The sequence below is a fragment of the Peromyscus eremicus genome, chromosome 8a (genome assembly GCF_949786415.1).
Source record: "Peromyscus eremicus chromosome 8a, PerEre_H2_v1, whole genome shotgun sequence".
Classification (NCBI taxonomy): domain Eukaryota; kingdom Metazoa; phylum Chordata; class Mammalia; order Rodentia; family Cricetidae; genus Peromyscus; species Peromyscus eremicus.
In genome coordinates, this window is record NC_081423.1 from 71,868,432 (window position 1) to 71,881,538 (window position 13,107).

General features: G+C 46.8%; 1 protein-coding gene across 1 annotated transcript in view; it reads right to left on the reverse strand.

Moving 5' to 3' along the window:
• Positions 1-2,227: 2,227 nt before the first annotated feature.
• Scpep1 (serine carboxypeptidase 1) overlaps positions 2,228-13,107 on the reverse strand; it is a 31,491-nt gene continuing 20,611 nt past the window's right edge. The window contains exons 11-13 of the mRNA XM_059271501.1: positions 11,403-11,540; positions 9,706-9,869; positions 2,228-2,466 (exon numbers count right to left, since the gene is read on the reverse strand). Coding sequence (XP_059127484.1) covers positions 2,404-2,466; positions 9,706-9,869; positions 11,403-11,540 — 365 coding nt within the window. The 3' untranslated portion in view covers positions 2,228-2,403. The remainder of the gene's footprint in view (positions 2,467-9,705; positions 9,870-11,402; positions 11,541-13,107) is intronic.

The window sequence follows — 13,107 nt, forward strand, 5'->3', positions numbered from 1 at the left end:
TCTCTGTTTCCACCACGCAGGTTCTGGGGATTGAACTTGGGTCGTCAGTCTTGGTGGCAGATGCCTTTACCCACCGAGCCATGTCATTGACTCTTTACCTACCTCATTTTTTGTGAGCAGGGTCTTTCACTGGACATAGAGGTCACAGATTCAGCTAGAGTGGCCCCAGGAGTCTTCCTGTCTTTACCACCCTAGTAATGGAATTATAGACACATACTGCCCACTTTATTTTTATCATCATCATCATCGTGTGTGTGTGTGTGTGTGTGTGTGTGTGTACACACGTACATATGTGTGTGGTACACATGTACCACAGTGCACATGTGGAGGTTACAGGACAGTCCTGTGGTACCATTGCCTGCATAGCTTATTACTGGTAACCTAAGTAGGGCCATGAATGCAGAAAGGACAGCCACACAGGCATGTAGCATGTACAGAAAGGCTGGAATCAGGTGGGCCCTGCTTCCTCTGTTGGAGCAGCACCAACTGGGTCACAATGCGAAACCTCAGTACATTTATTATGTACAGCCAGAGGAGGTGTTGGCTCTTCTCGGTAGGAGTCTCCGTGGGGAGCAGTCTCCGGTGCGGCCATCTGGGAGGAGAAAGCTGCAGCGGCTAGTCTTTGCACACGTCGCCAACACTCAGGCAAGAGGAAAGCCTTCTCGTCCCTCTGAGCCTCACCTCAAGAACGCTTTGCCACTCCAGGGGTCTGAGGCACTGAGGTCTCATGGGCCTGTGCCTCTGTCAGCAACACACGCTCACTCAGGATTTCAACCGCTTCTTCCACATTCAGCTCAAGGCTTCCTCAGCATCTCACACTGGAGTCAGTTTTCTCCTCCCACCTTTATGTGGGTCCCAGTCATTGACCCCACGCTGTTAGGCCCATGTGGCAAAGGCCTTTACCGCTGAGCCCTCTTGCTGGCCCATTGTCCAGCTTTTTCTGTGGTTTCTGGGGATCCAAGCTTTGCTTCTGATGCCTTCAAGGCCAGCCTGGGACACATGAGACACGGTCTTAAAAATAAAATCAAATGCCATGTCTTTAATCCATGCACTTAGGAGGCAGAGGCAGGCAGATCTCTATGAGTTCGAGGCCAGCCTGGTCTACAGAGTGAGTTCTAGGAAAGGTGGGGGGAGAGAGGGGGGAGAGGAGGGGGAGAGGGGGGGAAAGGGGGGGAGAGAGGGGGAAAGGGGGGGAGGAGAGGGGAGGGAAGAGGAGGGGGAGGGGGGAGAGAGGGGAGAGAGGGGGAGAGAGGGAGAGAGCTCTTTAAGCACAGGATAGGCCCTCAGGGGAAGGGTGTGACATAGCAAGGGCCTAAGTGAGGGATGCTCAGGAGTTGCTTCTTTCCTTCAACAACAAATAGAAAGGGAAGGCAGAAGGAGAAAAGGCATGTACAGGCTGGATCCAGCACAGGCTTCTAACAGTCTCTCCAAGGGGCACAAGAGACTTGAGAACAGTGAGCCCAGGGAGAGGACTCTCTGGCCACAGGACTCGATAATGTTGCTGGAATCTGTGAGGAAGCCCTCATGTTCTCCAGGCAGAGCTGAGGTTTGCTGTCCAAGACAGTCTTGGAAGCTACCTGATTCCTTATTCAGAACTCAGCTTGTGGTTTAAACATTAAATCCTGAGCTTATCATCTTAATTTTAAAGGCATGTGGAAATCTTGTGACTGAACATTTACCCCTCCACAAGTTTTCCAGAAGGAAATGAAGTGTGCATACAACTATTAGCTATTCGGGTCACTCACCAGAGTGCCATCGACAAAACTAGAAACACTCGAGGGAAACGATTAGGAAGGAACGATCACAAAATAGACTTTTCAGCAGTCATTAAAAACATCACAGCACATTTATTGACAGAAGAATAAGTGCAGGTCATGTTGACATGTGAACAAAACAGAAGGCAAAATAGCATACTGTATGGACTCCATTTTTGTAAAAATATATAGGTATATGTAGCAAATAAAAGACCTATAGGCATAGACATTGAGTTGGCGGCTCAGTGGGTGTTTATTATTTTCTTTGTGTCTCTCCCATCTGGTGCAGGCTGGCTTTGAACTTGCAATGTAGCTGAGGGTGATCTTGAACTTCTGATCTTCTTGCTTCTACCTCTCAAGTGCTGGAATTTACGTGTGTTACCGTTTGCTTGTGTAATGAGAGGCCAATCCATTACAATCCTTCATTTTGATTAAGTGAGTTTGGTTTTGTAATCCTCTTAGAAATCCTGATTTCTAAGCTGATATAGAAGCCACAGTCTTCCAATGTACAGGAGCTCGCAGGAGCCCCCATAGGCACATCCCACATCAGAGTCAGGGAAGAGCCTGTGACATCAGCACCCACACCCTAGGCTCTGCTCCAGGGTCTCCAGGCCCAGCCAGCTCCTCAGCTCAGCTCAGCTCAGGCATTCTACTCCTGCTGAGTCACCAGCCTCATCATCTTCAGAGCCATGTGCCCTTGGTCAGCAGGAACCTAGAACCAAGAAGCATCTAAATTAGTGTTCCTGACGTAACTACTGGGTCAAGGACAAGGGTGACTGACATCCTCCTTTCTAGGAGAGATCTAGAAAGATTTGTGATAGCTGTAAAGAAAGAGCCTCGGGGCTGGAGAGATGGCTCAGCCTGTGAAGAGCGCTGGCTGCTCTTCCAGAGGTCCTGAGTTCAATTCCCAGCCACCAAATGGTGGCTCACAACCATCTGTAATGAGATCTGGTGCCCTCTTCTGGCATGCAGCAGAACACTGTATACATAATAAATAAACCTTTTTAAAAAAAAAAAAAAGAAAGAAAGAGCGAGCCTCCTTGCTGGACCAAAGTTCTTCTGGGCTCCCAGTGTGTGGGGCCTGAAGAAGTTGGCATTTAGGGAGCCTGCGATTCCACTTGAGGATGATCTGTTGGCTTCGCCCTCCCCTCCTCCCACGTCCCCTCCCCCCTCTCCTTCCCCCTTCCTTGCTTCCTTCCTCTCTTTTTAGCAGAGCATGACATCAAACCCAGGGCCTCACACACGCTAGGCAAGTGTTTACCACCGAGTCGCATACCCCTAGCCCTTGGTGACTTCCTTATGGGGGCTGTGTTTATGGTCCTGGGACTCAGCCTATTTAAGAAAGAAGGAAGACGATCCAGAAAGAAGGGCTGAGGATGTAGCTCAGCTGCTAGAGTCATTGCCTGGCATGCATAAAGTCCTGCGTTCCATCCCCAGTAACACGGAAAACAGGCTGAGAGTGGATGTGCCTGTAAGACCGGCACTTGAGAGTGGAGGCAGGAGGATCATGAATTCAAAACCAGACTTAGCAATGTAGAAAGACAGAAGGCAGCTTAGGCTAAATTATCAGATCCTGCCTCAAAAAAGAAAAGCAAAACAAAAAAGATCAGTACGTTTAAAAAAATTTGGGGTGGCTAGAGAGATGGCTCAGCAGTTAAGAGCACTGGCTGTTCTTCCAGAGAGGACCTGAGTCCAATTTCCAGCACCCACATGGTGGCTCACAACTATCTGTAGCTCCACTTCTAGGGGATCCGACACCCTCACACAGACACACATGCAGGCAAAACACAAAAGCACAGACAATAAAAATAAATAAATCAAAATCTTTTTTTTAATTTAAAAAGCCAGATGTGGTGGTGTGCACCCAGTACTCCTGTGGCCAGATGAAAGGCAGAGACGGAGAATCACCCAGAAATTCGTGGGCTGGAACAGCAGACACCTCAACAAGGTGGAAGGAGAGAGCCAACTGAAAGACATTCCCTCATGTCCATATACACTTCAAGGCATGTGTGTCTACACACACACACACACACACACACACACACACACTCACACACACACTCACACACACACTCACTCACACACACACACTCACACACACACTCACTCACACACACACACTCACACACACTCACTCACACACACACTCACTCACACACACACTCACACACACACTCACACACACACACTCACTCACACACACACACTCACTCACACACACTCACTCACACACACTCACTCACTCACACACACTCACACACACACTCACACTCACACACACTCACTCACACACACACTCACTCACACACACACACACTCACTCACACACACACACATAAATAATAACAGAGAAGGGAGACGTTAAGCATTTGAAAGTGTTCCTTTTGGAGGAGGAAGGTCCTTGTCCAGCCTGGGGATGGAGTAGAGAAGAAGAGACAGTCTAACTGAAGAGCTAAAATCCAATAGTAATGAACCATTGCTTGGCATGGGTCTCGAGCCTTCCACTGTTTCTTTGATCTCAGATTTTTAGAATAAATTTTTAAAAGATCTTCTATATATGGAAGTTTTGAAGAAATCTGACTCTTTGGAAAGGAAACTGGTATAAGAGTTGGAAACTACACCTCTATGTATATATTTTTAGCAATAAAACATAAGCCGAGAATGCACAGAGAAAATACCTAAGTAAAAAATCTTTCATACACCATTTTAAGAGGGAAGGTTGAAGGAAGGCCTTGGTTTCTCTCCTTTATTGGAAAAGGCTGAGCCATGGTACCAGGTGTGCTGGTTTGAATAGGAACGGCCCCCTTAGACTCATGTGTTTGAATGCGTGGTCCATAGGGAGTGGCACTATTAGAAGGTGTGGCCTTGTTGGAGTGGGTGTGGCTTTGTTGGGGGAAGTGTGTCACTGTGGGGACGGGCTTTGAGGTCTTAGAAGCTTGGGCTCAGTTCACTTCCTGCTGCCTGCAGATCCAGATGTAGAACTCTCAGCTCCTTCTCCAGCACCATGTCCACCTGCATGCCGCCATGTTTTCCATCATGATGATAATGGACTGAACCTCTGAACTGTAGCCAGGCCCAGTTAAATGTTTCCTTTATAAGAGTTGCTGTGGTCATGGTGCCTCTTGACAGCAACAGAAACCCTGTCTGAGACACTGGGTCTGATATCCCCACCCTCTAATCCTGTCTGAGCTACTGTCCTGGACTCTCCTAACCAGGGCTTCCTAAAATGACACCTGGCCAACAGAAGGGAATGTCTTAATGACAGTTTCCAAGGACTACTTTAGCTTGAATATGCTGTTCTGTTCTGTAAGTGATAAACCAAGGAGACATGAGTCTAAAATCTACGATGGAGCAGGAGGGTCCCACACAGGAGCAGTGTGTCACTTTAGATTCTCTAACAGCTTTGCCCAGGTCAGCAGTGAAGGTACCCACATTCCACAGATCCGCAACTAAAGCTACCTTAACCTTGGCCCCCACTGCTTCAGGTGTCTGTCCATCCTTCAAAGGGTGGGGTGCTCCTCCCCTTTCTGAGATGTTCCTGTATCCCAGACTGGCCTTAAATTCACTCTGTAGCTTCAGACTCTACCACATCAGTCTCAACCTTCCTAACAGTGGGACCCTTTATGTTCCTCATGTTGTGGTGACCCCCAACCTAAAATTATTATTATTATTTTTTTGGTTTTCAAGACAGGGTTTCCCTGTGGCTTTGCGCCTTTCCTGGAACTCACTCTGTGGCCCAGGCTGGCCTCAAACTCACAGAGATCCACCTGGCTCTGCCTCCCGAGTGCTGGGATTAAAGACGTGCGCCGCCACCACCACCCGGCTTCTAATATTATTTTGATGCTACTTCATAACTGTTATGAATCATAATGTAATATCTGTGTTTTCTGATGGTTTCAGGTGACCCCTGTGAAAGGTTTATTTGACCCCCCCCCCAAAGTGGGTCAGACCCACAGGTTGAGAACCGCTGCTCTAGCAGGAGTGGTGCCTATAATCATAGCAATTAGGAGGTGGAGGCATGGGAACCAGGAGGTCAAGATCATCCTTACTACATAGTACATTTCAGACTAGCCTGAGCTAAACCAGCTTTATCAAAAAAAAAAAAAAAAAATCTGAGTTGTTGACCTGGGTTTAGTGAAAAATTGTCATATGGTGCTGGGGAGATATCCTATTATTAAAAACTTGCCCTAAGCTGGGCAGTGGTGGTGCACGCCTTTAATCCCGGCACTTAGGAGGCAGAGGCAGGTGGATCTCTGAGTTTGAGGCTAGCCTGGTCTATAAAGTAAGTTCCAGAACAGCCAGGGCTATGTAGAGAGACCCTGTCTTTATAAAAAAAAAAAAAAAATGCTGGGTATGATGGCATGTACTTTAATTCCTAGCCTTGGGGAGGCAAAGACTCAAGCATCCCTGAGGCAGGCTGGCCAGCCGGCCTTGCCTAACTGGTAAGTTCTAGGGCCAATGAGAAACTATGTCTCAAGGGAGGTAGTCAGCATTCCGGAGGATAATGTTACAGGTTATCTATCCTCTGGCCTCTACAAATAAGTACTTGCATATATACCCATGTGTACCCTCCTGAACATGTGCACCTGCACAGACACATGTATGTGTACGTACACACACACACACACACACACACACACACACACTAAAAACTTCTTTCTGGGGGCTGGAGAGATGGCTTAGCGGTTAAGAGCACTGGCTGCTCTTCTAGAGGACCCAGGTTCAATTCCCAGCACCCATATGACAACTCACAACTGTCTGTAATTCAAGTTCCAGTGGCTCTGACTCCCTCACAAAGACATACAGGTCAAACAACAATGCATATAAAAAAAAAATTAAAACCTTTGTTCTGGCTGGATGCAGTGGCTCAGACCTTTAATTCTAGGACTCAGACAGCAGAGGCAGACAGACCTAGTCTATATAGTGAGTTTTGGGCTAAACAGGGCTACACAGTGAGACACTAAAAAAAAAAAAAAAAAAAAAGCCAAAGCCAAATGAATGTAGGACATGATTTCCAATAATTTTTTAAATGACCCTAATTCCTTCTACTACTTTCTTTTACTTATTTCTATGAAGCAGCATTCTCAGCAGTGACCATTATAAAACCCAATTATTGGGCCAGCAAGATGGCTCAGCGGGGAAAGGCAGTTGTTGCTAAGCCGGACAACCTGAATTTGGTCCTCTGGACCTACAAGATTGAAGGAGAGAAGGGATGGCTCTGAGTTGTCTTTTCACCTCTACATGTCTGTCACCCCCCAACCCTCTGTAAAAAATAAGGTAATTAAAAATATTTTAAAGTCAAAATATCAGGGCTAGAGAGGTGGCTCAGTGGTTAAGAGCACTTGCTATTCTTCCAGAGAACCTGAATTCAGTTTCCAGGATCCGTGTTGGGCGGATCACCTGCAACTCAAGCTTGACACCCTCTTGTGGTATCCATGGGCACCCATAGACATGTGGCATGTACTCATACAGACACATACATCTGAAAATAAAATAATGGTCTGGAGAGATGGCTCAATGGTTAAAAGCACTTGGCTGCTCTTCCAGAGGACCCAGGTTTAATCCCAGCACCCACACAGCAGTTCACAGAGGGATCTGACACCCTCATTCAGACATACATGTCTGCAAAACACCAATGCACATAAAATAAAAATAAATAAAGCATTTAAAAGAAAGAAAAATAAAATAAACCTCCCAAAACTAAAACAGAGGTAAGTTCTGAAAATTACTGAAGATCCTCTTTGTCTGGAGTATCAAATATTCAGCCAAGATATAGTTCTTTATATAAAAATAAACAGGCCTATGTATCTCACTACTATGAAAATTTAGTCTCTAATAAATAGTATACCAACCAAAGAATTGTCTTTAAATAAATTTATGATTCACTATTAGTAAATGTTTGATTTGTAATCCTATCATATTTCTGTAAACCTAGGCCCTCTGAGGCCTGCAGTTCCATGAGGCCAGGAACGTAGCACCATTCACCCACCTCTATGCGCCAGGCACCTACCAGTAGTATTCGTGATTAGTACTTAGGAGACATACGGGTGTTTGATTAATGAGGTTTTGGGGGACCTTCTGCCTTTGCTATTCCCAATTCCTTCATCAATATGTGTGTCTGTTGTGGGACTTGGGGGCACTTGGGATTAGCAATCTCTCAGCTCAAAGAAAGCTATGTAATCAACACATAACCTAAAAAGAAAATAGTACATTCCCTCCATGGGCATGGAAGTGTCCACAGCCTTGAGTCCCTCTTTATACCCAAAGCCTCTTCCAAACACGTCCCTGGGCCACCACTGCTTGGAGACACTCCCCACCTTGTGCCCATGCATACTGTGACTAGACTTCACAAAGCAGCCAACATTTTTGTTTTGTTTTGAGACAGGGTCTCAGGTAGTCCAGGCTCTGGAATTTACTATGTAGCCAAGGCCAGACTTGAATTCCTGATCCTTCTGGCTGTCTCCTGAGTGCTGGGATTATATGAGGATGTCATTGTGCTCAGATCAGCTTTAAGTTTTTTTGTTTTTATTTAGTTTTTCGAGACAGGGTTTCTCTGTGTAACTTTGCACCTTTTCTGGAACTCATTCTGTAGTCCAGGTTGGCCTCGAACTCACGGAGATCCGCCTGCCTCTGCCTCCTGAGTGCTGGGATTAAAGGCGTGTGCCACCACCGTCCGGCCATTAAGTTTTGTTTTAAAGATTATTTATCACATGTACAATGTTCTGCCTACATGTATACCTGCAGGCCAGAAGAGGGCACCAGATCTCATTATAGATGGTTGTGAGCCACCATGTGGTTGCTGGGAATTGAACCCGGGTCCTCTGGAAGAGCAGCCAGTGTTCTTAACCTCTGAGCCATCTCTCCAGCCCCTCAGCTTATAAGTTTTACGTGGTCATGGAAAGGTAATTCTCTCTTCTTCTCCCAGGGCAAACTGTTAAGAGCAATGCAGCCTATGAATTCATTTAAAACAGAGAATGAAGAGGAGCCCAGCATACCTCTCCCAGGGAGATTTCAACTTTAAAATGAGTTTACGTTCAGCCTCAAAGAAGTGCTAATCAAGGCTGACTAACTTCGATGAAGTACATGACACCAGAGTGCTTGAGATTTTTTTTTCCCCAGACTTTGAAATACTTGCATATGCACAACATGGAATCTTGAGGCTGGGACTCAAGATGACTGTCACTCACCCTTATGGGATGAAGGTAATTTTGTGCAATGTTTTTAGCACATGGTGTCTCGACTATGTTAGATGACCCGAGCTCTGGCAATGATCTTTCTCCTTGCAAAGTCATGTTAATGTTTAAAAAGTTTTGGAGTTTAGATTTTTGGATCAGCAATGCTCAACCTTAGTAGAATTTCATTATAAAAAACTCAAAACACAGATTGGGGAGATAAGTCAGCTGGTAAAGTTGCCCTGAAAGCTTGAGGACCCGAGTTCAGACCCTTAGCACCCGTGAAAAGCCAGTCACGGCAGCCCACGCCTGTAATCTCAGCATTGGAGAGGCAGAGATTGGCAGACCCCAAGCACACTGGCTAGCCAGCCTAGCTCAATTGCTGAGCTCCAAATTCAGGGAGACCCTGTCTCAAAAAATAAGGTTGAGCCAGGTGTGGTGACATGTGCCTTTAATCCCAGTAGACGAAGGCGGATCTTTGTGAATTCAAGGTCAGCCTAGTCTATGGTCTACATAGTGAACCCCAGGCTAGCCAAGGCTATGTGGTGAAACCCAACCTACAAACAAACAAGGTGATCAAGGAAGACAATACCCAGCATAACTCTGGCTTCTACATGCATGCAAGACTGCAAGATACATGCACACACATGCACACATGCACACACACACACACACACACACACACACACACACACACACACGCATGGGGCGGGGAGTGGGACTGAGGGGTAGGGACTCCAAATATTCCCACGTCTGAAGCTTTTCTTGGGATCACTCACCATGTGACCCGCCTTTAGGATCCAGTAGAAGGCTAGGTTCTCATAGGACTTGACGAATGCAGATGTTTCCACGGACTTAGGATTGCTGTACAGGGCCTTCCATTTCAGCTGGTTGAATTTGGACAGATGTGGCCACTTCAGCTTCCGTAACCAGGCCTCCTGACCTAGTGAGAGGGGCCAAGGAACAGGATCCGTACTAAGAGCTTGGTGGAGTCAGAGACAGAGAAAACAATCCAGGTCCTATAACTTAGAGCTTCCTAACAGTAATGTACATTAAATTCACTGGGATCTTGTTACAAGCAGTTCTTGGTGGGGCTTATGAACTCCTTTTCTAGAAGGCTCCTGTCCACACTTAGGCTAACTGAGAAATCCAACAGCTATGAGGCTGGCTTTTTTTTTTTTTTTTTAACTTTTAAATGTCTCACAGTCTTTTTTTTTTTTTTTTTTTTAAGAGAATGTCTTGCTAAATTTCAAGTATTTCAGGCTGGCCTTGAACTCACTCTATTACTCATCTAGGCCATGAGATTTTTTAAATATTTATTTTTAAAGTTTTATTTGCATTGGTGTTTTGCCTGCATGTATGTCTGTATGAGAGCATTGGATCCCCTGGAACTGGAGTTACAGACAGTTGTGAGCTGCCATGTGGGTGTTGGGAATTGAACCTGGGACTTCTGGCAGAGGAGTCAGTGTTCTTAACCACTGGGCCATCTCTCCAGCCCCCAGGCCTTGAGATTTTAATCATTCTGTCTTTGCTTCAGTAGCTATAATCACTGAAGGGACATTAACCCACTCAGAGCGCGTGGCTCTGGCCGGCCTTGCCCTTCTCCCCAGTTCCCTCTGCCTTGCTAAGAGCCACTGGATTATAGTCCTAAAGCTAGCCCCCAGGGTCTATTCCCTTATTTGGCCATCTCCTCCTCCTGAGGCTGACTACCAAAGTCCAGCTATCAAAGTGTTGAAGTCCAGCAATCAGAAGCCCCCTTTGGCTCACCTAACATGCCCAATTAAAGTCAAGCACCTCATCCTAACACGAGGTTTCCCCATGTACCTTTACAAACCGCCATTTTCCTATGTCTACATCTGCCTCCTCTCTATCCAGAGGCAGTCCTTTGTCCCTCTGGGACAAATACCCCTGTCCCCTTTCCCTGGTTCCCTTCCCCTTCTTTGTCCCTTATCCCTGCCCTCTGTCCATCTGGGACAAATCTCCTTTGTGCTGAGAACTTGGCCTTGGGGGTCCTGAGCCGTGACTTTCCTTCCCGTCCCAGGCTGGGTCCCTAGGCACAGCTTTCCCTGTGGGTTCTAAGATCTGGTCTCTAAGCACCCACAGGACTCCGTGGCTCTCAGACAAGGCAATGGGATCCTGCCTGAGAGACCAATTCTCCTGGGGCCTTGGAAATAGAGTTGTTAATGGTTAGTGTTTAACACCTTCTGCAATACACCACAAAAATAAAGCTTTCCCTCAATTAAGTAGTGAATTTGGCCAAGAGCCAGGAAGACAAGAGGTGGGCAGATATTCTTTTCTTTAATCATACCCGGGGACCCCAGAATTGGAAAGACCCAGGAGCTGATGATGGGTATAGCAGGAAATGGTATTCCTCCTGACATTAATGCCCCTGACCCCAAGGCTAATGTATCCAAGGCCATTTCCTTCTAGCCTGACCCATGATTGCTTCCACGTGTCCCCGAGAGTTGGTTCCTACCCATAGTGTCCACAATGAGATCCAGCTGTCCGTTATACACAGTCACATTGACCCCAGCTTCCAGCAACTCATCCACAATATGGACGACAGGCTTCATGAAGTCTCCCTCCATGCTTATGAAGACATAAGATGACTGGGCTACAGAAGGAGAAGGAGAGAAGGTAGCAGGTTAGAACGGGCCGGATTAAGAAATACCTTTCGCCAGGCAGTGGTGGCGCATGCCTTTAATCCCAGCACTCGGGAGGCAGAGCCAGGTGGATCTCTATGAGTTCGAGGCCAGCCTGGTCTAGAGAGCGAGATCCAGGACAGGCACCAAAACTATACAGAGAAACCCTGTCTCAAAAAAAAATAATAAATAAATAAAATAAAAAAGAACTATCTTTGAGCCCAGGCATCCTAAACTATGGTACCCAAAAGTCCCTTAGATAGCAAAGGCTGAATGACAAACAGGTGCTCCACAGAGGGACCGAGTGGCCAGCAATAGCTGGGTAGGAAGGCAATACAAATAATGCACATGGTCCCTTTGCTTGGGGAGCTTGCCGTGTGCAACAAGGAGCTGAAATCTGCAGAAAGAAACAGGGAGGCAGAGGCCCAGAAATCCTTTTAGCTGGTCCAATTGGGAATAAATTGTGCTTTGGGCCAAAGTTAGTTTGGTGCTAAGTCGTCTCAGGGCCGTGTTCCAAGTACTGAACCTAAGCAGGGCTATCTTACCACAGACCAAACCAGATCTAAGCTACTTCAAAGCAGGCCTTCAGGAAAGGCAAATGGCTAAGAAGTGCCAGCAGCCAGCAGCCAGCAGCCAGCACAGACTCCTGATGCCCGACCACCTGCCCCGCCATCATAGCTGGTGACAACATTACAGCCACCGCCATTTATCTGACGGGCACGAGGCTACGTAAATATTACAGAGGCGATTTCCAGTTCTTCCTCACTATGCTGGAAGACAGGCAGCCTGGACCACATCCAAGTAAAGGAGAGGCTCAGAGAGGCTGAGGAACACAGCCAGGGTGAAACCGCCAGCCACCAGTGAGTGAGCTAAGATTTGAATTCAGACCTGACCGACCAACTCCAACTCGGAGCCAAGGAAAGCCTGCCCTTTTTATTTATTTGGATGTTTAAGAAGATTTATTTTCTGTGTATGTGTGTGTGCCTATGTACAGTCAGGTACACCACATGCATGCAGTGCCCGTGGAGGCCAGAAGAGGGCACTGGATCCCCTGGAACTGGAGTTAGAGATTGCAAGCTATCCAGGGTGGGTGCTGGGAACCAAACTCGGTCCTCTGCAAGAACAGCAAGGACGTTAACCTAGGCTGACCTAGAACTCATGGATTGTGATACAGACCTCAGCGTCCCAAGTGCTGGGTTCACAAGTGTGAGCCACTACACCTGGCTGTTTATTTAAAGACAGGATCTTACGATGTAGCCTATGCAGGCCTTGAACTTTCAATCCTCCTGCCTCAGACTGCTGAGTACTGGCTTTTTTTATTTGATTCAGAGATATGAAGATACTAAGTCAGAAATGCGCTCCAGTGATGCAGACTGTGATAGGGCGAGCCATGAATGCTAACAAAGTCAGGACCAGGGTCAAAACAGAGCTCTCACCAGGCAGTGGTGGTGCACACCTTTAATCTCAGCACCCAGGAGGCAGAAGCAAATGGATCTCAGTGAGTTCGAGGCCAGCCTGGTCTACAAAGCAGATGCCAGG